Raw genomic sequence first — 24,297 nt, 5'->3', positions numbered from 1 at the left:
CTGTCCGTCGGTACCAAACCTAGAGTTCTAGGTGTGCTCATAAAAAAAAGGCTTTTGGTCAGATTAGGAGGGACATTGCTGGGGGGGGGGGGGGCACGGTGGCGCAGTGGGTTGGACCAGATCCTGCTCTCCGGTGGGTCTGGGGTTCAAGCCCCACTTGGGGTGCCTTGCAGCGGACTGGCGTCCCGTTCTGGGTGTGTCCCCTCCCCCTCCAGCCTTATGCCCTGTGTTGCCGGGTTCGGCTCTGGCTCCCTGCGACCCCGTATGGGACAAATGGTTCAGACAATGTGTGTGAGGAGGGACATTGCTGGTAGAACAGTCAATAAACACACCGATTATGAGAGGCTTGCTCTTTGTGAGGGACGAGCATACGGACGCATCCAGATAATCTCCACGCCTGAAACATCTGTGGATTTGGGGCCATGGCTTTGCTGCAATGTACAGTAAAGCAAAGGAGCAGTCGCCAAAATGAGGTTCCACTGCGGACCGCTGGTGGCCTTGTTAGGAAAGAATCGTTGTGATACACTGGCAGCAGGTTAGGAAAAATGTTTTCCTCCAAGATTGATTTCGAGGCTCACACAGACCATAAACTGTAAACCTAAAGCAATCGGAACTTGGCAAGTTATTGCAAACATATATAATAGAAAATAGTGTAATAGCAGCTTTAGAGCAAAACTGTTTTATGTAGCATTGTGTATTGCTTCAACTGTTTACTGCACATATGTTTGAATGTGTATGCCTCTCTGTACTAATTATGCAAAACATGTATTTTGAAGCATCCACGATATTATTGGGAGCATAATTCTCTGTTGATGGGGGGAAAAAATGGATTATGATGATGAGGGTAGTGGTTATCGCCGCCGCCATCATCATCATCATCCTTGTAATTATAATGACTCATTTCATTACTCAGCTGAGTTCTGCTGGTAGCTACAGGGATGGCGCCTCTTTCTCGCTGGCTTCCGGCTCAGATTTAACTGGTCTCGGAGCAGTTCCGCAGCAGTTGTGGATTGGCTTCGCCTTGCACTCAGCCTACCCCAAATGTGTTCGTGTGTCCCTGGTCTCAGGTCTCTCCAGGTATCCCCAGGATAGTGTGTTTGCTTCAGTGTATTCCTCTGTTACCAGGCAAAACCTGCACAAAAGTCCTGAGCAATCCACAGATTATTGCTTTGGAACCTGTAACCTTGCTTTTATGTCGCTCTCCTACCTGTGTGTGTGTTTTGTGTATGAGTGTCCATGTTCAAACATGCTGTTGAAGATGTTGTGCATAGTCAACCAATGGTCGGCGTGCTGCTGTGTCTGCCGGCGCTCTGGGACGGTGCATTATGGTTTCAGTGCGTCACCTGCACGCGACTGCATTTCCATATGCAAATGAGCGTGTGGCACTTTAGCGTGTGTGAAGAACACTCGATTAATTGCAGCCCAGTACAAGAAGGGGAAACTGATTTTGGCCCTTTTAATGGTGTAAATCCAAGGATGATGATGGTGATGAATAAGTAGGAGCGCTAACGAGACGGTCGTACCTAAATGTTGAAGTGATGTGTTAAATAAGTCGAAAATAGCGGCCACCGGTTTGAAATTTCATGGCTCTTCCGCCGGGGGTCCAATCCATCCAGTTTGGAGAATAAGTCTGCAGTTCTACTGAAGTGAGATTGTACTTCAACTGTAAATTATATAAGTAGCATTTAAACAGTATGATGCAATAACGTGTGATGGAAGGAATCCACCTGTAATATGTCGAGCGGCGGAGTGACATGCCCAAAAGTCCAGGATCCTGCACCCAGGGTTTCTGCAATCGGAGGTCTGAGAATCAAGGATGCGAGAGCCTTGGACCTCCCAGAGCGCAGGGTCCCTGACTGATAATGGCTCCGGAGTCTAGGGTTCGAAAGCCATGTCTGTTCACTGCTCTCCTGTCCTTGTCTCTTTTGCCTCAGAGCGCTTGGGCCACCCGAACTGAGACCGAAGCTGCCTGAGGACCACGGCGAACGCAAATGAGCTGTCAGGTAAGAGAAAGCCCCACCCGCCCGCCACCACAACCCCCTCTGTGGAGAAGGAAGGCAGGCGTGTGGAGCGGTAACAAGGGAAGGGGCTCTGTCTTTCCATCACACCCGTGTCGACAACGTTCTCGGCCCCGGTGCAGTCATTTCTGGACAGCACCGCTACTCCTGAGCCCGTTTCTTACATGTCAACATCTTTCCGGTCATCATTTTTTCGCATCTTATTTGAAATGCTCGTAGTTACACGTGTGTGGATCTGGTCTCCCTCTTCGCAGATGCGGGCAGTTTTGGGTCAGAAGACCAGAAGAATGACGCATTCGTCGACAGACGATGTCGATCTGCCGGCCTCATTATCCCTTGATCACGAGAGAACTGTTCGCGGAATGTGTTCGCGGTACAGGGTGTTTGCAAAGACACCCAGACACAGCTGACAGCATGGCCTAGAAACGCGTTCCTGGAAACAAGTTTCCGCTTCGTCGTGCGATGAGGCGAAAATAACAATAACAATTACGTGAGCGAAGAAAGAAAGCAATACCCTTGCATCGCGCTGTCATTCAGTCCCTTTCATCCGGGCGTCCCACTTCAACGGGAGGCACGACAGCGAGCTTGGCGCATCGGCGAGTTCTCGAGTTGCCCCCTACCGCGCCGCCACAGGGGGCAAATTAATAGGGGGCAATTGAGGCGTTTGCCACTGAACACGTTCCAGCGCCGCGCCGCATGGGGTTCGTATCTCTGGCACGTTTCCGTACGCTCGATAGACATCCGGGGTGAAAGGAGAGATGAACAGATGAGGAGTGGGGGGGCGGTGGGGCTTGCTGGCCACAGCACTCACTTATCACACCCCTGCGCTGTGCTAGGCGCTGAGCCTCAGCGTGTGAGAAGATTGACTGATGCTGATACCCATCTCCCCCTGCTGGTTCGAGGCGATCGATCACATGTGAGGGTGTCACGCATGCCTTCGGCAGAACAAATGGGGCGGCGCGCTTGAAGCGCCGGGACGTTGAGTCCTGGAAGTGGGCATTGCCCAAGTACAGCCGGTCGCTCACCATGTACGTTGTTTTTGCTCTTCATTTTGCGTTCCTCCAGCAATGGGGCGTGGCCACAGAGCAGCAGGCTTCACCTTCCTTTTCTCCCTCCTGCAGTGCTCGTGGCCTTGTGGCAAACAGAGGTTTTTGTCGCTTATTAATAGTGAAAATGGTGCATTTTGGAACATCGGTTCATACGGTGGAAAGAAACGCACTAATAATCACGACTCTGCATCTATGTCACTCTTTCTGCTAATGTAATGCACACATTGTATTTTCTGTGAGACAGTACGTCACTTTGGAGAAAAGTGTCTGCTAAATGAATAAATGTAAATTTTGGATTATGATGGATTTGGATAGTTACGATGTCCTGTTTGAGGTGTGAATGTTTGGTAACGTCAGTCGATGTAACGTCAAAGGAACCAAGAAGCGAGAAGAGGGCATTCACGTGGGTTGTTTACATGACCCCGATTGTTACTAGGTGACTGGATCACGACTGACCTTGACCCTTAGCTGATGAACTTTTTGTGGTTCTGACTTCCTTACCACCCATGGTCTTGTAGACTTTCACACTGTCATTTACTAATTTGCTCACACTTTTCTCCGAAGAGAGACTTGCAACATTAAGGCGCTCACTTATTTTATATGGCACGATAACTTTTACTGTATGGGTTCAGGGTTCTTTGATGAAGGGCAACACAGCAGGAGGTGGGATTTGAAGGCAGGTCCTTCAGATGGAAGGCGACATTCAACTCCGCTGGCAAATTCGTCGAATCTGGTCTGCAGAACGGCGCCTCCGGAAACTTCTGCCCTCCTGGTCCCAGTCGAAGGCACGTCCCATGTTGTTTTCACGAGCCCAAACGAACGCTGGCGGACAGTGTCTCCTCACCACCAGTCGATGTTCGCGTAGTCGTGTCTAGCGTCCTCGACCTTCATCTTGTCTGATGTCCCAGACGTTCACTCCGACACGAATTCAACCGCTCATGCTGAAAACCTCCACTTCTGTCTCTTCTCACAGTTACTTCGGAGCGGCCTCCCTTTACGTGTAATTTCCAAATCAGATTGCGACAAAGCCTCCGTCCCAGCTTTAGTGAAACAAAGCTGACACCCACGCGTGCCATGGCTCCTCTTCCTTGAGCAGAGCTCATCTTCAGAGGCCCCGGGTTGGTCAATCGGAAGGGCAGGGCTTAGCACCAGGATGTGAGCGCAAACCGGCATAAGGTGACCGTAGACCCAGAAATTCGAGGTGACTTCCTGCCATTTCCCACCTTTCCTTCGCTTACCAAATGGTTTCCGATCAAAGGCGGTTGGAACGAAGAAGATGATGGTATCTCAGCCTGAGCTTTTCCCTTTAAATCTGCTCCTTTACAGACCATCTGAAGGCTGCATTTGCATCCTCTTGTCTGCACCCTTTTCATCAATTTGTTTTATGCCGCGGCTTGTTTTAATCAAAGGAGAAGTTTTGTCAAAACCAATAATTATGTTCAGCTGCGTGATATCAAACATGTAGACGCATATCAAACGGGAGTGTAAGAAAGCAGTTAAAAAGCAGGAAGGGCTCTGTACGCACCTACCGTGCTCCTGTTGGCGCGTGTTTAATGCACGGAAAATAACGACATGCATATTGGAGAGGCTCTGAAACGCCGAGGTTGTTAAGGCGGAAAAGCATGTATTTGGTATGGTGCACATGCACGCTGAGGAAAGGAGCGGTGTTTTGCTGCATTTGGGAAATTGGGTTAGAAGTGAGTCTGAAAAAGGTGGGATTCAGCAGTTCCAAGGAACAGAGGGAGCTCGTACCACCACCACATCAGAAGCAGAACCGGAAGGCTTTTTGATATTCTGCATAATTGTGCGATGGGTTCAGTTTATTTGGAGCTTTCAAATGTTCTGTTGGGTGATATGAACCGAGTGTGGAAACATTGCCCACGATTACGCTCAGCTCACATCAGGCGCTTTATTTCTTTGAAAGAATATTGATCAGACCTGTGAGGCTTTCCAACATCAGTTGGTAAAAACGCTCTCGGTAATTTATTTATCGCAGACATGTCCACTGTTCACGTTTCTGCCCCCCCCCCAAGCTCCTGTCGCTCTATGCTGCTTCATGGATTCTCTTCCTTAATTGTTATTAATAAAGAAATAACACTTGTCATCCTTCACTTTTTTGCGACAGCCCCTCGGGAGACTGGCGTTTATCTTTAGCGCAACAGGCTGTTTCGATCCCAATGTTTTTCCGCTTCCAAAATGTAGACAACATCCGTCTGGATGTCAAGTCGGGGTCTTGTGTTGAAAAAGCCTGACTCTCGATGTCCCATCTTAAGGGGTTGACATGGCAACCAAGGACAGGAAGCGGCATGGTGGCAGCTAGAAAACAGTAGCCAAGGAAACGGAAGCCACTGAGGCTGCTGGGTGTGAACAGCTGGGACAGGAATGCAGGGCGACCAGGTCGAGAGGGTCTTTAAGTGGTGGCGGGATCAAGTGACGGGGGCTTCCTACGTCACTGCGGTGCTCAGAGCCAGAGACATCGGTCTCGGGCAGCCAAGACATCGTGTCCTGCTCTCCGCAGTAACCGGGTGCAGTCGTGTTTTCGAAAACGAGAAAGCAGAACAAAAACAGCCAAACAGCGTAGCGTTCCTTCAGCTTCTTCTACGATCCCACACGTCATCTGTCGGAGGTCCTGTTTCGGGCCAGGTCAGGAGAGTCTTGGATCTGCCAGTGAACATTTATCCCAGCGGTAGGGCCGCCTGCACTTGGAGGCATGGGAATGTTAACGGCTCACTCGGCTTCTTGGGGTCTTGGGGAGTTGGCGATAAACTGCAAAGCGGACATGCGGCGAGACGTCCAGCCTGCTGCGGAGCATCCCCGTGCCCAACTGCTGCTCCGATAGCAAGACGCTGGACACTTTGTCTCACATGTCCACATATTCGTTGTTTGGCGTTTCCACGGAGATTCCGCACTGATCGATCTTTAATTTTGGAGACGCTTGTATGATGATGTTAGAGGTGCAATCAATCGAAGGACCCCGGTTCAAATCCCACGTCCTACTCCAGTAGTCTCGATGGAGGTACTTACCCTGAATTGATACAGTAAATATTATCCCGCTCTACGAATGGGTAAATTGGCATAGTGACCTGGCACCGTTAGTTGCCTTGGGGGAAAGCAAGCATAAGAAAAATGTACCGGTGAAACTTGTGTCGTCGTCATCACTGCCCCATCCCCTTATTCCTTTTCTCTCTTGCCAGACCGCTGGGGCGCAGAGATTCCTGAGGAGAGCTCCACCGGCTGGCGAATTATGAACGTTGAACAAGATGACGTCCGACCCGCAGCGGCAGACGATGAGAGGTCCTAGGTGGAAGAATAGGGCCCTGTGTGACCCCCTCTTGGTGCTGCTGCTTGCCCTGCAGCTCCTTGTGGTAGCGGGCCTGGCGCGAGCCCAGACCTGCCCCTCCGTGTGCTCCTGCAGCAATCAGTTCAGCAAGGTGATCTGCACCCGGCGCGGTCTGCGCGAGGTGCCTGACGGCATCTCCACCAACACACGCTACCTGAACCTGCAAGAGAACCAGATCCAGGTGATCAAGGTGGACAGCTTCAAGCATCTGCGTCATCTGGAGATCCTGCAGCTGAGCAAAAACCACATCCGCAGCATCGAGATTGGCGCCTTCAACGGGCTCGCCAACCTCAACACGCTGGAGCTCTTTGACAACCGCCTCACCACCATCCCCAACGGCGCCTTCGAGTACCTCTCCAAGCTCAAGGAGCTCTGGCTGAGGAACAACCCCATCGAGAGTATTCCCTCGTACGCGTTCAACCGCGTGCCCTCCCTGCGCCGGCTCGACCTGGGCGAGCTCAAGCGCCTTTCGTACGTGTCGGAGGGTGCCTTTGAGGGCCTCGGCAACCTGCGCTACCTGAACTTGGGCATGTGCAACCTCAAGGAGATTCCCAACCTCACGCCGCTGGTGAGGCTTGACGAGCTGGAGATGTCCGGCAACCAGCTGTCGGTGATCCGCCCAGGCTCCTTCAAGGGCCTCATCCATCTTCAGAAGCTGTGGATGATGCACGCCCACATCCAGACCATAGAGCGCAACTCCTTTGATGACCTGCAGTCTCTGGTGGAGCTGAACCTGGCTCACAACAACCTTACCTTGCTCCCCCATGACCTGTTCACTCCCCTGCACCACCTGGAGCGGGTGCACCTGCACCACAACCCCTGGAACTGCAACTGTGACATACTTTGGCTCAGCTGGTGGCTCAAGGAGATGGTTCCGGCCAACACCAGCTGCTGTGCCCGCTGCAGTACCCCTCCGAGCCACAAGGGGCGCTACATCGGGGAGCTGGACCAGAACTACTTCCACTGCTATGCCCCCGTCATTGTGGAGCCGCCCGCGGACCTGAACGTGACAGAGGGCATGGCCGCCGAGCTCAAATGCAGAGCCAACTCTCTGACATCAGTCAGCTGGATCACTCCCGATGGCTCCATCATGACGCACGGTGCGTACAAGGTGCGCATCTCAGTGCTCAACGACGGCACACTCAACTTCACCAACGTCACCGTGCAGGACACGGGCACATACACCTGCATGGTGAGCAACTCGGCCGGCAACACAACAGCCTCGGCGACGCTCAACGTGTCCTCCACGGAGAATGGCAGCTTCAGCTACTTCACCACGGTCACCGTGGAGACGATCGAGCCGTCTCAGGACGACGGTGTTGGGACCCCGGTGCAGCGGAGCGCAGGGCCCACCCCGTCCTCGGCCAGCTGGGAGTCATCGTCGCCCCCCTCCTCGGCGAGCAGCGCCACAACCACAGCGCGGACCCCCCCATCGACGAGGACGCCGGAAAAGGCTTATACGGTCCCTGTAACGGAGGTGGGCGGGGAGGGCTCCCTCGCCGGGCTGGACGAGGTGATGAAGACCACCAAAATCATCATCGGCTGCTTTGTGGCCATCACGCTCATGGCCGCCGTCATGCTCGTCATCTTCTACAAGATGCGGAAGCAGCACCACCAGCAGAACCAGCACGCCCCAACGCGGACCATCGAGATCATCAACGTGGACGAGGACCTGGCGAGGGCGCCGGCCCTCGAGAGCCATCTGACGCTGCCTCCGCTGGAGCACGAGCAGCTCAACCATTACAACTCATACAAGACCGCGTACAACCACGCCTCCGCCGTCAACTCCGTGCACAGCTCGGCGCACGAACCGTTGCTAATCCGGGCAAGCTCGAAAGACAACGTGCAGGAGACCCAGATCTAACTTTGTTTCGTAATTAAAAATATCATAAAAACGCTATTAATAAAAATGTTTGGAAAAAAAGACAAAAACAAAAAAAAGAAGAAACAACAGATGGACGTAGAGGAGAGCAACAGATGGTGACGTTTATTAACGATCCTGGAGAATAGGGTATGTCTACTGTTTCAAAAAGTGTCTTTACAAAGCAAAGGTTATTTATTTAAAGAAATCTATTGTGCTTAAATCGAGATGAAACATCATGTGTTTTGCAAATTTGTTGTTATTATTGGTTTTTTTTTTCTTTCCTTTCAGCGCTTAATTGTCCTTTTTTTTCCCAGAGGAATGGTTTACCGGGGCTGCATGCTTACGAACTCTGTGTAAATGAGGGCGAACCGTCGATCGGGCCCAACACCGAGGGGTGCTATGGAGGGACGTCGCTCGACTTGACTGTTACTGTTACCACGGGGTGGTGGGTGGAGGGCCCAACGGCTTTCGGCTTCTCCTCCTGTAGAAGAAAGAAAAAACCGATTGTGATTCCATGGTTATCTGAGAGCCACCCTCGCATTAGTTCATATTAGTGTTTGTTTAATCGTGCGAAAACGACGAGGGCGGCGAGCGCAGGCAGAAGAGTGAAAAAAGAACAATTGTGCCGCTCTACTATTGTCATGAGACCTTCTCACACAAAATATTAATAATATAAAATAAATAATTCAGCCAAAATAGCCTGCTTCGGTCACCATGGAAACCAGTGACCTTGACTAGAATAAGAGGAGCGAGGCCCGGCGGCACCGACGCGTCGCCAGTTAAACGCTCGAGTACCCGGAGCAGGAAACGGAAGACTAAAGGGCTAAAGGGTCGCAGAAGGTGTCTCTGGTGCACCAGTTATGGCCGCTTCGTTATATTTACTTGTCACTTTTCAACTCTTTCTGAGCAAAAATCCATACTACTTCTGTTGCGTTTCTTTGTCTGAAGCAGGCGGACAAGGGAGACTCACGTTGACATTATTAGGTGGAGGGGATAACTGCCACGTCGGTCGCTTGAAATGAGTTTCCCTGGAAAAAGCGTGTTACAACTGACCGTCAGTCACCCCCCCCAGAACCGTCGGTCACTGTGTCGCTACTCGTGTGTTCTGCCTCAGCGTGAATCAAAGTCACACACCGTTCCTGTTGCACATTACCTTGATATGTTGGTATTATTATCATTATTATTATTATTGTTATTGTTAATATTAGTAATAAGCAGGAGGGATGCTGTGCGCTCGGTCCCCCTGACAAGAGGTCTTCACAGTACACCAGCATTGATGTCACAAGCCTTTTCTCAGGTTCATAGCTCCAGGGATGGAGAAACCCCGCCCACCCCAGCAAGCCCCACCCCACCTCTCCTTGCTCCGCCCGCCCCATTCAGATCTCTGTAGCTGCCCACGGTCAGTCGATCGGCTTCCCCTCGCTGGACGGAGATGACATCCTTAAGCTGAGTTGAGCGCTGCGGTAAACCATTGCCTCTTTGAGTGAGAGTGTGTGTGCGTGTGTGTGTGTGTGTGTGTGTGTGTGTGGGTGGGTATACTGAGCAGACGAAGGGGTCCAAGCCACCTTGTCCCTTTTGTTTTGAATGAACTCTTCTGGGATTTTTATGGTGAACTCTGTTGATGAAATTTTAGTCTGGGGGAGGGGAGGGTCACTCTGCATTCTTACTTTCGTTTCCCTTTTTTGTTCCTTTTTTCAGAGGGAATGCTGTTGTAGTGATAGATTTATATAAAAGGAAGACATTTTGAAAATAAAATGAAAAAAATGCAAACAAAAACGTTTTTAAAATTTAATTTTACATGTGCCAACCTGTTGTGAAAATGGAGGCGGGGAAAAAAGAGGAACATGCTGTGAGAGAATAAGAAATTGATTTTCATGTAAACATACTTTCGTGACCTTTGAAAAAGATGAAGATCGATTATAGAATCCAGAGTTTGTAGTTCATACACAAAAATAAGGTTATAAATAAAATATTGCTGTTTTTTTCTCTATTGTCTCGTGCTTCTTTCCTGATCCTCGGGAATGAGACAGGAGCGAAGATGCCATTAATTTGCACGCGCGTAAATTGTCGAGGGGCCCTTTTAACGGTTTCCCACGTGATCCTGAACGAGCCGAGCGTGCGCTGTTGTATCTCTTCCAGCCTGTCATGGTGGGACCAAGTGTTGACCAATGCTGGAAGGATGATCCCTGACACCATGTGTCAATATTAATCAACGCTCAATAGCGTTGGCCTCGATTTATTGACGGGTCCGGTTCTGTACGAATCTCAAGCTACGATGTAGCTGCTCTCGGAACATTTTTAATATTAATCACGTCAAATGTAAACTATTAACTATCAGTAGAAGCTTGATAAGATTATACAATCCCTAGAGTGCTTTTTGCAAGTTCGACTGCCAAAATTTGAATGTAGCCATTATAAATAAGAACTGATGACGCAGGACTCGTTAATACATTTATGAACTTTAAGATACTTCGTTAGGTTAAAATGATGTAAAAAATGAGTTGTGTCCCCAACCTCCTATTCACTGGCATAAACGAAACGCGTGCATCGTGTGCGGCGCTATTGCGCTGTAAACACGAGATGCGTTTCGTTTATCGCAGCCAAAAAGTTTCGAAACACGAGAGAGTTGAACAAAAGGGGTCCTACACCCGCATTTGGCTGCGTTAACTAAGGCCGCGTTCGCTTTGCTACCCACCGAAACCTGAGAGAGCAGATGAGGAAAGGCAGCTGAAAAAAAAAACACTGGAAAAGGTCTGTATGTTTGAAATGTCGCCGTTGAACCCCTCCTAATATTAGGAGCCGCTTACATTTACATTTATTCATTTAGCAGACACTTTTTTCCAACGCGACGTACATCTCAGCATTACATTAAGAGAAAGAGACATGCCTGCAGACATGTGATTCTTAAGTAACCCTAGTTTGTTACTTTCCACTTGATGCTCTGATGTTTATCGCTCGAGTAGGTGTATAAAACTCAGGATAGCTGAATCCTGATAACTTTCCTACCATTTTCTTTCTTTGTGTACCTTATAAAAAAAAAAAAATTTCACATGCAATGCAGGAGTGTAACGGCTGTGTAAAGGCTCATCTGGGGATGATCATAAAGTTATAGTGCATGAACGTTTAGGCTAGGGTTGGTCACGTGCTGCTGCGTGTTTTGCGGCGTTTTGTTCGCTTCTTCACATGTCAGTTTTCGGGAAGGGCAGAAAGTACATTTAGCGCACTTGACTTGTGCCGGGCAGGTTTATGGGATTTAAAATGAATTAATGTTAAAACGTGACATCAATCCCCACGCATCTCTCGTCGCCACCGCCATCGACGCACGTGATGCAAGTGGGAGACGGGAGCAAAGAAGAGTGTGAGAGCCACAGGTTTCACCTGCACCTGGCACGGAGTCCAGCAGCAACTGCCTCAGGTAGCCTCGCAGCACCGCAGCTCTGGGGATGCGTCCCTTTTGGGCTATGCTTCCCGCATCTCATGCACCCAGCACCTCGCTCCAGGACGTGTGGATGTGTGGAAGGTGGACATTTGGAGAAAGGCGGCAGAGACGATCCTGTGGACCGTGGGGCTGGACGCATCTTTTAAGAACAGCGTGGTGAACAGTCGAGAAATCAAACAGGTGGAAGTTGGATCAAATCAAAAGTGGAACGGCTGATGGCACCGAGGTTTTCGCACTTCGGACGGGTCGTGAGATGGTGGGTATCTCTCAACGAGAGGCTTTGATGGAGAAGTTGCAGAAAAGAGCAATAGAGAATGACAAACAGCAGCCACACGGATGGATGAATGGATGCATGGATGGATGGTGCAACAACTCGAGCACGGTGGCAACAGAGACAAGCGAAGGATTAATGGAAGGATTCTGCATATGTGGTCAACGGGAGTGGACATGGACTGGACGGCACCGCTCCGTGTCGCTTCGACTAAATTGGGAGGTAAGGGCGCCGAGCGAAGACGGCCTGAGGGCTGCAAACTATAGGCGCCGTGTTTCGGGCGTCCCTCCCGGAGTTGGAGCATCTTCGCCGGGAAATGCAGTGAAATGACAGTGAACGTGGAGTGCAGTCAAGTCACTTCTCAACGACAAACAGCGGCTGTTTGCGTTTGTCACGCGCCGGACGACGGACGAAGTGCTGTCGACAAACACACGCAGAGCTGCGGGGGAAGGAAAAGATGACGGCGACATTACGTCCTACGCAAAATGAACAGAACGGTGCTGTTATTGTTCTTATGATGATGATGATGATGACGGATAACTGTAATTGTGCAGAAACATAAAGCTGAACTGACAAAGAAGAGAGGACAATGTTGCTCCTCCATTGAGGTGACATGTCACCCACCTGAGGTCTACAGCCTGCAGGTTCTTCCTGGGTTAGGTGTCTGCTATCCGTCAGAGGCGGCAGCTCGAGGTCCAAGGAATTTGGGCAGTCTGGCTTGGATGCCAGTGCTCTTGGAGACCACAAGGATGGTCCTTTGGTGTCGAGAATCGCCTGGAGGATGACCGCAGGGAATGTGGCCCTTGGTGTGTCTAGAGGAGCAATGGGACATGCGCGCGGTGCTCTCTGCGCATGAGAGGACCGCAGCGATGCCTTTCTTTGCTCAAACCTCAGGTACAAATTGTTCTTCATTCAATTACATTGACATGTACATGTATTCATTTAGCAGATGCTTTTCTCCAAAATGACATATGTCTCATGGAAAATACAATGATTTCATTACATTAGCAGGAAGAGATACTTAGATGCAGACGTGTGATTCTTAAGCACAGTTAGTTTGTTCCTTCCCACCAAATGTTAATCACATGAGTAGCTGCATAAAACTTTATCCAAATATCCATGATTCCTGATCACCTTGCTATTACTATTTTTTTTTTTTTGGAGATACATATCAGTATTTACTTTATGGGAGTAGCTGCACAAAGGTTTAGCCGTTGTTTAATGGGCATGATCTCAAAAGTTATAGCGCATGGACTTTTATACGTCATGTGAACTTAAGAGATCGTGGGCAAAGCGAGTGTGGAAGAGGTGATCTTTAAGACTCTTTTTAAATGTGGATAGAGATTCAGCGGTTCTGAGCAAGAGGGGGAGGTCACTCCGCCACGACGGAGCCAGAACTGAGAATCTCTGTGCCTTACCTTTCATGCACGGGACCGCCATGCGGGCAGATGTGGAGGAGTGTAGCGGGCTATCAAGTCTTGCGGATAGCTGGGAGCAGTCCCATTGATCTTTTCGTAGGCCGTAACCGGTATCAACTAATGCGGAGAGACGAGGAGGGGAGATACGCGGGAAGGTTTGGGCAAGTCAAACACAACTCATGCAGCAGTATTCTGTTGCAGCTATAGAGCTTTGGTGGCAGTAGTGGGGAGGTCAGACAGGAGAGAGTTGCATTGGTCCAGAAAGGATGTTACCGTGGGCCAGGCAAGCGATTGCGCAGGGTCTGTTGTGAGGTAGGGACGGATCCTGCCGATTTTACACAGGATGTATCTGCAGGTCCAGGTTGCGGCTTCGATGTGCTCACGGAAAGATCGACTTGTGTCGATGGTCACTTCCAGACTCTTAGCCGAGGACGTGGGCAAAATGAGCGAGTTGTCCAGTTTGATCGAGAGATTGCAACAGGAAGACGGTCCAGCTGGGAGGTGTAAATGCAAATGTAGGTGGAGGACCTCTGTTTTGGACCGGTTGAGTCGCGGGTGGCGATCACACATTCAGGCAGAGATGTCCGACAGGCGGGTGGCGGTACACATGATGCTCTGGGTGGAAATGAGAGGAAGAGCTGCGTGTCATCGATATAGCAGTGGTAGTTGAATCCATGGGAGGCGAGAACGGGGCCGAGGTGAGGAGGTGTGTTCATCTGACACTTTTTTATTCAAGGTCACTAAGCAAGAGCTTTGTACGCTGACCTTCTTGCACCCATTGACCTGTTTCATGCATTGATTTACCCACTTTGTGTCGGGGGTCACTTTGTGTCGGTTAAGGGTTAGAACCTTGATGGAAGGCATTGCAGGAGGAAGTGGGATTGGAACCTGAAGAGCTCTGACCTCCACGCGCCCTGCTGCCGCAAAGAATGAGTTGCGGCGCTTTTTCGCTGCTCTCCGAGGTCTTTAAAGTGTTTCCTGACGTCGGTCCCTCGAAATGCGGGAAACATTGCAAAGGCACTTTCCAGTTTCATCCGAATCCGTAATCAAAGCTCCGCTTTCTTCGTTAATCCGAGCGCTCGACACACCTTTAGCACACGGGTGGAAACTGACCTTAATCTACAAAGATTCAGGCCTCTTTTTTGACGTTCGAAGCCCTGCCTGTCATGGGATGGGATGGACCTCCTTGTGGGAATAAACATTGTTTTGCTGTAACTTGGAATGCTTTCTCTGTTAAAAAATTAGGCCTCCTTTGTTTCCATAATGCAGCACTCTGTGTTTTTCTTTGTAAACTGCAAAGTTACACATCAACTTGAGTCTCTCCGAACGGAACCGCGTGCGAACTTGTCTACTGTAACACGGCCGTACTTTCCGGAATGTGCCCGAAGTCTAGTGGTAAACGCGGGCTCTCGGTGCACAAGCCTAAAACACTGTAAATGCAATGAGACATTGAGTATCGGTTAGGGCGGTTGCCTTGTGGGATAGTGGCAAGCAGGCCATGTTGCTCGCACGCCGTTCTGTCCCTTCACGTGTCTCGTACCCGTGGCTGCAATGGGTAACGAGGTGCGACATCTGTTGTTGGGGACGCATAATGAACTCGTTCCACCGGGGCCATGTGAGGTATGCCAAAATGAACGTTAATTTTCATCGTAGGTCCTTAAGAGGCCAGACAAGTATCACGTTTCATCTGTGGCAACAAGTTTATGTGTATGGGCCCAAATGGATTTGGACTCTAAAAGAACGTCTGGATCGTCGTGCTTTATTGACGTTATTTGTCGTCTCGTGCTTCTCGACGATGAGGGTGAAAAATCCCAAATGGCAAAGTGCGAGTGTGTCGACCTACATGCGGATCTAGAGCTGGATGCTTGACTACACTGTACTGCGGTAGCAAATTCTATTAGCGTAGGTACCGCGACGGAAAATCCCTCAAGGGAGTTGAACCAGTGAGCTTCCGGTCACTTGTTGTCCGGTCACCAGTGTTTTAGGTTGTTGAGCCAATAAACCGTCCCTGTGTTCATGATCGCTGTACGTCACAAAGCGGATGTTGGTTGACACGTCTGTGCGATTACCCGACCTTGGGGGGTGGGGAATTTGGGCTTCTTATCAAGCACCCCCCACAGCGAGAAATTGGAACGAGGAAACAAAGGGCGTTCTTTGGTTCAGCTATGGAGTGAGGTGCCTCCCGCTTATCTTGCTGCGTGCCCGATAAAGCGTCGCCCCCGGGGATGCGACGCCGAGGGTCGGGGCGAGGCTGGAAATGAGGGCTAATAACAATGGGATCAGAAGTAAATGACAGAGGAAGGGATGGGAGCAAAGCCGGCTCCAATGGTGCCAGCATTTGAGTGAGTCATCCTGAAACACGAGCGTAAGCAACTCCCGAGACCCATAACCTTGTAGCCGTGCAGCGAGTCGGCGGGAGGTGTAACGGGAGAGATGGTGCTCGTGAACGGCCCAGTTGAAGCATTTCGCTGACGGCGAGGCCAGTGCTTGCATCCTTTGTGTTTGCATGGGATATGCAATATAAAGTGAAATGAATAAATGCCGATCGGCCAGAACATTAAAACCACTGAGAGGTGAAACGAATAACAACGTTGATTAATTGTCTCGTTACAATGGCACCTGTGGGATGTATTAGGCAGCAAGTGAATGGTCACTTGTTGGATTTCATGTGTTGGAAGCAGGAAAAAGGGGCAAAGCATAAGGATGTGCGCGACTTTTACAAGGGCCAAGTTGTGATGGCTAGACAACTGGGTCAGAGCATCTCCAAAACAACAGGTCTTGTGGGGTGTTCCCAGTATGCTGTGCTTAGTACCTACCAAAACTGGTCCAAGGAAGGAGAACCGGTGAACCGGCGCCAGGGTCACGTGCACGTGAGGCTCATTGATGCGTGTGTGGAGCGAAGGCCAGCCCATGTGTTCCAATCCCACAGAAGAGCTACTGTAGCACGAATTGCACGGAGGGGATGTACACGATATTAGGCAGGTGGTTTTAATGTTTTTGCTGCTTGAGCTGTGTATTTCTGCCATGCAAGATGTACGTACGGCATTGTGGAGATGGAACGATACATTAACGGATGTGTGTGTTCTGTATGTAGCCTATTGGAGGTGCTCATGTGAGACCGAGGACCACACTGTTGCCATTCGGGCCCACGTTTGAATCCCTCCTCCTGCTGTCGTACCCTTGAGTGAAGTACTGAGCGTGGGCTGATGTGGGAGAAATGACCCTGCTCTGTACATGGGTCAAGTGGTGTAAGTAGCTTAATATGCAAAGGTAATGTTGTAGGTCGCCTTGGCCAAAAGTGTCAGATTATTATGCTGAACTAAAATGTGACGGAAGAATGTGGTGTGATGTTTCTCCATTCAATTGTTTTGGCAGTAACACCTCTGTCGATGTTGCTAAAGTGCAAGTTTGATTTTGCCACACCGCTTGACTGCAGTGATTCTCAGAAATGTGGCAGCAAGCAAACGGTCGGTGTTGGAAAAGATGATAGTGTCGTGGAGAAATGGAGAAAAGGAGTTGACATTTGAAGGAATGAACTCAACCCTGATTGCAAGGATGGTACAAAAAGTGACAGCTGGAGGTGTGGGAAAGAGTGATACGCCTTGACTTCACTGTTCTTTCCACTTTGGGGGCAGGCAATGGATGTGCGTGTCAAAGCCGGTTGTACATTTGTAAGGGTTTGGCCGACCATTTTCGGTCAGGTTTCGGGTACACAGATTGTGGTGCACGCTTGCGTTGAGGCTAAGGAATATGGAAGCTTTATTTGGGAAATGGGTGCTTTTGTGAGTTTCCTGTGGTGCCCTGCACATATGAGAAACTGGTGATTTCGTGGACCATAGGATGAAATGAAATGTGTTGCATGGCTTCCTGAAATTACGTGTGAAGTTTGCCCTTCTTGAAGAGTTCACGTCTTCAACTGTCTACTTGGGCATTGAAGGATGGAATTGTGTGGACTGTAGAGAAACAGTGAAACTGTAATGGAAGCGGAGACCCGAGATATGAGCACCGTAAGGTAAGATGTGCTGTGTGAGAAAAGTGAAAATATAAGGAGGTAGGACACTTTTTGGCCATGGTTTGTAAATGTCAGCATTGCTCACTTCAGTTCAGTAGGATGCTTGGGCTGAATGGGAAGTTTACATTTACATTTTTTCATTTAGCAGACGCTTTTCTCCAACGCAACGTACATCTCAGAGAATACAATTTGTACATTACATTAGGAGAGAGACCGTTGCAGACGTGTGATTAAGTTCGTTTCTTTCGACTATATGCACCAATGTTCATGACACGAGTAGCTGCATGAAATTCAGAAAAGATGTATCCTGATTGCTTTCCTCCAGTTGTCTTTTCTTGAGATACACAAACAACTACATACAATACAGGAGTAGCGGCTGTGTAAAGGCTCATCCGGGCATGATCAGAAAGTTACGGTGCATGAGCATTTACACCTTACAGGAGCTTAGGAGATCATGGGTGATGCAAGTCTGGAAGAGGTGAGTTTTCAGACCCTTTTTAAATTTGGACAGAGTTGCAGCAGTTCTGAGTGAGGGGGGGTTGTTCTACCACAGCGGAGCCAGAGCAGAACCTCGTGCTTTACTTTTCATGCGCGGGACCACCAAGTGGGCAGAAGTAGAAGAGCGAAGCAGTCTGGCTGGGTGTCGCAGCTGATCAAGTTTTGTAACTAGCTGGGAGTAGTTCTGTTGATGCATCTGTAGACAATAACCACGGTCTTAAATGTGATCCAAGCAGCTCTAGGAAGCCAGCGCAGAGAAACGAGTAGAGGAGATACATAGGAACGCTTCGGCAAGAAGTCAAACACAAAGTTGGCAGTATCTGATCTGAAACTTTTGTGAAAGAAAGATTTTAAAGATGGCAGAGGAATGAGTGAGTGCGTCATGTGAACGTGCAACTGGTTTAGAGTAATGTAAAAGGGAGTAAAGTGGTGGTGCACACTGTGCTGTTTGCTCCCACCCCTGTCTGTCCCCCTCCTCCTTTGTGTCACCAGTGGCTCTGGCAGCCTGTGCGTTTTGGGGAGCCTGGTGGCTTTCTTGCATGTTTGGCTTTGCTTACTCTCCTGGCACTGGGTTTGTCCTGCGCTGAAGCTCCGTCCCTGTGTTCACCCCCGTCCCTGTCCCCCAAACCCCTCAGGCCACAGCTCTCATCGGGTTCCTAGCAACGCGGGGGTAGCTGACATTTTAGGGCAAAAGTTGTAGGGCTCCGTGTCATGCTGCACTTGTGCTCCGTGATTCCGCTGAGGTAAGTCAGCGAGTGTGTGCACGTGCCCGCCGTCTGTCTGTTACTCCTCATCGTGTAGCTGTGTGGAGTGATACAAGTAATGGGTTGGTTGTTTGTGTACTTAACGGTAGTAGTCATTCCTGTCCGTGCACAAAGGTGCGGAGCACAGTGTCCCGTGTTGCACGCTGGGTGTCACTCTCTTTGTTGGATTCATCCTGATTGTGTGTTTGTGTTGGTTGGACACGGCAGTGGGAGCGGTTGTTGTGGGGACTGTGAAGTGTTGGTAATCAATCCATCGATCGACGAGGCAGCCTGTGAAAGCCAAGACTCGGGGAGCCCGGCAAAGCTCGTGAGCCTCCACCTGGACCCGCCCGCCACAGGTAAGGCACGAAGCGTGTCCCCACCTGCATCTGCGTACAACTTCACCCCAACAGCGACGATTCCGTCGTCATACCTTTGTGCCGTTGCTAGGGAAACCTCACCGGAACCATCAAGGTTCCACCGCATGCACGCGTTGCGTGAACCCGGTAAATGACGGGTCAAGTTAACCCCACAGAGGTGCGTGACTTTGAGGACCCTTCGTAAATGTGGCCACAGCTTGCGCGCTTCTTCCGATCGCTCCCGCGTAGCGGCATCTCACAGCGTCGTGCCAGTGATTGATTTGTATCACGATCGTATCGCAGGCCAATTCCTCTTCTTGTAATGGAGCTCATTATTCCTTTGTGCCACGAATGTTTTGCAACAAGTCAATTGAACAATTAATGACAAGGTGTGGTCTTTCTTGATGTTTATTCTGTCTCTTTCAGTACTGAATGGCCCAGACGAGTGGCACCCAAGCGGTATACGACCATCCGCCCTCCACCCAGGCTCGACGGTCGCTTGCGTTTCACCAACGAGGTGGACCCCCACCTCGTTCCACCTCCAATTTGTGCTCCTTTTCATTGCAACCATCATGACTCTGCTGAACACAGTAAGGGCTTGGCGAGGAGGTGGACCTGCTCACACACACACAGACACTCTCTCTCTCATATGTTTACCAAGTGGAGGGTAATGATCTCAAGTCCACTCTGGCCTGATGTTTGTTTCATCTGATTGTGCACAACCGTGCAGCCAGCAAGCTGTCCATCCTTAGCCTTCATCACGGTCATAGTGCGACAGAGAAAACAAAGCAACGCTGAGGGTGCACATATAGTAAATGGCATGTTCCACCATAACGCAAATTGTATTGCCTTCATTACAACATCTTGGCGGTAGACCACCGTTTCTTTTCGTTTTGATGTAAACAGCGAATTTACAATGTGTCCCAATCATTGCTGTGGTTATGCCTCCCGTTCCAAGCGCCGCCACTGCAGCCCCCCCTCCCTAAGCCCTTATCATCATCCTAATTAGCAGTAGGCTATAATGAGTTTGGGGATCGAACCACCCCGGTCAGCTTAGATTCACAGCGCTGAGTCATTGCATCCACATGCAAAAAATGATTCCTGTATTAATGAAAAAGTCATTGACTGACAGACGCGACACTGCCTGCATCCTTCTTAATCTATTACATTTACCTAACTATGAATATAGCCGGGGGGGGGGGCTTGTGTCGATCGTGTGAATCCTGGTTTGTAGTCCCCATTGGTGATATGACTGGACATCAGGTGGCGTACTGGTTACAGCTATTCTCATGCAATCTGAATGTTCCCACTTTAAATGTCACCGCCGCCTGTAGCAACTTCAAGCACGGTGCACTACAGTAAACATGAGCTATTGGCATACATTGTCATTACTACCACCTTCCACAAAGGAAACAAATACTGTACTTGTGCTCCCCTTATGTTTCACTAAAATCCAGCAAAATGTTATTCCAATCAATCAGCTGAATCCAACAAGAGACCATATACATTTACACACTTAGCAGCGGTAAATGGGGACGGTCCAGCATGCTTCTCCTATTGTTACGTCATTTCAGCGATAGCTTTTCTCCCCTTATCCAGACTCCAAGCGCCGCAGCGCATGCTTCCCGCTTGTTCATTTCCTTCGAGGTGAAGGGAGGTTAATAACTCCTCATACACACCATGTACTTCCAATTTGCCCAGCACAGTGTCTCCTTAAACACCTCCTCTCTCTTCTTGTTTTCTTCTCAGCTGGATCATCAAATGGTCATTATAACCAAGTAATTAAAATTTAGGCAGTTAGGGAAAGGGGGGGGGGGGGGCAGTTTATATCTGCTGAAATGCATTACAGGAATTTCCCCTCCTTCCTCTTCTCTGTAATACAATCATTGCAATGTTCAACAACTAAATAAATGATGACCTTGTACACATCCACAGCATGTCTCAACGTTACATCCATAATTTTGCTACATAAGGTGTACATGAATGTTTCATATGACAAACTAAACATCCCTATCTTTCAGTTAATTGTTCTATCATTTATATATGCAGACACCTCTCGACTTAGATACATCCAGATTTACATTAAATTCCTGGCGTACGCACTATTTACGTGGAGCGCGTTTATTTTATGCAAAACATCCGAAATGCGTTACGCGCAACTCTCCGTAACCAGACGAGGCACGACGCTCCAGCTTCCTAGAGCGTTTTGAGCCGTGAACTCGCTCATCTCCTCTCGTCAGTTAGTGCTTTTTTTTCCCCTCATATTTTTAACCCTTTTCATTATTCACAACGCCTGGTGGTAAACGCACACTTGAAGGATTCACTTACTGCTGAATCTCTGTCCACACTTTAAAAAAAGGGTCTTAAAATGCACCTCCTCTAGACTTCATGCCCGTTAAACAACAGATAAACCTTCACAGCTATTCCTGGAATCTCACGTTAATGTTATATATATATATACTACTAAGGAATTGTCCATATTCCAATACAGTTTTATGCAGCCACGCGTGTGATGAACAGTTCATAGGGTGCAAAGAACAACTGCAGGTGACAATCACGCGTCTGCATCCAAGTGTCTCTTTCTGCTAATGTCACAAACATTGTATTTTCTACGAGATGTTCGTCGCTTCGCAGAAAAGCGTCTGCTTAATGAATATCCGCCAATGTTAGGAAAACGAGAACCGTCCCGCGGGCGTACAGCAATCCATTTGGAAGCAAAATCGAAAAAAAACAAGTACGCATGAAGGTGGACAGATATGGTCATCTATAGCAGGGAAACCAGCTTCAGCCGTATCGACTGCGAATATCATAGAGTAGGATGCTGCACGTGAAAGGAACGGCTACCATCAAAACAACATCAACGAACCGTCAAGGTGCAATAATTGACATGGAAAAATTATTAATGTCATTACGTTCGATGGTGGGAGAGGAGGGGGAATCCGACATGCCTCACTTTTCACTTATGTAACGGTCTGAAGAACAGTCTATTTGCGTAACTCCAGGCATTTCTGTATCTATATCTGCGACTGATGCAAGGTTGGCATAGTGTCCCCAGGCACTTCTGCTGAGTGGAACGATGTAACATGTATCTCTATGTACATGCAAAAGGTTATTCATTTCTCTGTGTTACAACAAACTCATTCCTACATCATTTTGTAAAATCTTCTCCAAAGTCCCTTCCTCAAAAAGGTCTTGTGCCTCGACACGTGTCATTTTCACCAAGGGAAACGTCACGAGTCGCCTCTCCGTCAGCCATCTTTCAGGGGTTACGGTCACAGTTTAAGGCCTCGATAGAGGCCGGCAACAGCTCTTGCAGCGTACGCGAGTAAACTGCTCAGAGGCGGGCTGACTTGCTGAGAGCTTCCTGGAAGGACTACACACTATTTCTGAATGTAATTGAAAAAGACAAACATCTCATTTATATCACGTCTGGCCGGGAGAGTTCTTTGGGTTTTTTTTCCTCCCTGCGCCAGCATTAAACTGCAGACTCCATTAGATTGATGGAACCTGCAGGAGACGTCCGCGTGGACGAGCCGACATTGATGAAGCAGTTTTCTGCTTGTAAAAGGTGAGCGGGACACCGAATATGACACAATAGCAGTAAACAAACACAGGGCAGCTGTCTCCGTGGGTGGAAGGGATCAGAAGGGGCGGGGGTGGGGGGGGAATGGTGCTGTACCTGTTGGACCGAGTGCCCTAATACTTTTGTACCTTTTTAGGGTCCCACCTTTGCCACTATTTAACCCTTCCATCAGGATACATCCAGTAAATCGGTGTGAATCAACGAAGGTAAAGTCTATCTTTTTCCCTATACCTTGGATTCCCAAATTCCGAATGCACAGAGGTTTGGCACGCGAATAACAACGAAATTTTTTCATGCTTCCAAAATCATCATGGTCCCTGAACTCGACGACAGCCAGGAGCGTAAACAGAGGTTGCGTTTGCTGTGCAAATAGCTGACATTCCAGTACCTGGGTCACCGAAGACAGCGCCATTAGAAATAAACCGTTGGAGCAAACGGAACACACGGTGAACGTGACAACCCGCAGCAAACGGCAGAAGGCCGTGATTCAGAGGAGCCGCTCCCACAAGCCAGGCCCGCGGAGTCCCTGGACTGCCATCCGTCAGGCCGCAGGCGCTTCCCCCTCGGGAACTCTACCTGCCATGGCTCTTTCGCACTGCAGGCACCGGTCGAAGCCTCCAGGTGTCGTCAGGTCGTACAGCAGGCAGCCGTTTCCACCCGTCTGGGAACGATCCTCCTCGCAGCGTCATGCATCCTGCTCTATTACCGAACACTTTCCAACTGCGATACGCTGGTCAAACGCTGCGAAAGCGATGTTCCCTGGAAGCACACAAAGAGGCTGTCATAAATACACTAATTATTCCACATCATCCTCTTGCCTCCGTGTACTTTCATGCGCTCCCTTTAAAACTGACCCGCAAAGAAAAAAAACGACAAGAAAGTTCACGGTCGGCTAGCCACGCCACTTTCTCCTTCGGTACATCGCGATGCCGAAAACGAGGAAAGCTCTTTCGGAAACGCATCTGGCACAGCCACCAGGCTGCAGGCCCGGCGCTCACACAAAAAAAAAAAACAAGGATCGACCTAAAAATAGGCTACCCCTGGCGTTCGAACCCCCAGAGTGCGCAAAGACCCTCTGTTGTGTAATGCGCCCCCCTAAGCCGCCGCGGCTCCGAAGAACCTTTTACAAAGCGATGCCTCCCCGCATCGCGGCAGAGCACGTACACAGCCGCAACACACGCTGTTCGCCCAATTACGTGCGATACGCATCCTCTAAAACGTACCACACGCAATTTGTCGCGGGCCAACGGCAGCGTGCGGTAAACGCGTTTTCTCATGCGTTGCATGCAAAAAATCGCACGTCCAGAAACTCGAGGTCGCTCGGCTCCGAGACAAGTCTTTCAACTTCCAGATGCGGTACAATACCACACTACTGCACCTAAATACAATTATACATTATAGAAGGAAGAGCGCTTAAGGGCATTTTCGGAGCTTGAAATCTGGCCGAACGGGACAAACCAACCAAGTGGAGTATACACCGCAACACGCCAGCTCCACACGTCACAAACACAACTGGGACCAGAAGCCTGTTCGCAACTCCATTTCTCCGAATGCTGCCGCTACATCGCAATCAATAAAAGCTTAATAATACAGGCATCCTTCGGGTTATTTGCAGCCTGGGTTCTGTTAAAAGCCGAGATAATTATAATGTTACAACCAATGGAACTTGTACTCTAAGATGTTCAGTTTTCCTCATCCGCTTG

The 24,297-nt window shown here is 49.4% G+C and overlaps 1 protein-coding gene across 3 annotated transcripts in view; it reads left to right on the top strand.

Moving 5' to 3' along the window:
• The window catches only part of lrrc4ca (leucine rich repeat containing 4C, genome duplicate a), a 58,460-nt gene extending 47,390 nt beyond the window's left edge, over positions 1 to 11,070 (top strand). For all 3 annotated transcript variants that reach the window (XM_018765644.2, XM_029252059.1, XM_029252060.1), the window contains exons 2-3: positions 1,935 to 2,003; positions 6,262 to 11,070. In XM_018765644.2, coding sequence (XP_018621160.2) covers positions 6,328 to 8,271 — 1,944 coding nt within the window. In that variant the 5' untranslated portion in view covers positions 1,935 to 2,003; positions 6,262 to 6,327 and the 3' untranslated portion in view covers positions 8,272 to 11,070. The remainder of the gene's footprint in view (positions 1 to 1,934; positions 2,004 to 6,261) is intronic.
• The last annotated feature ends 13,227 nt before the right edge of the window (positions 11,071 to 24,297 follow it).

The sequence above is a fragment of the Scleropages formosus genome, chromosome 5 (assembly GCF_900964775.1).
Source record: "Scleropages formosus chromosome 5, fSclFor1.1, whole genome shotgun sequence".
In the NCBI taxonomy this organism is placed as follows: Eukaryota; Metazoa; Chordata; class Actinopteri; order Osteoglossiformes; family Osteoglossidae; genus Scleropages; species Scleropages formosus.
The sequence above is the reverse complement of the archived record's forward strand: the minus strand, read 5'-3'. Positions and strand labels throughout refer to the sequence as shown.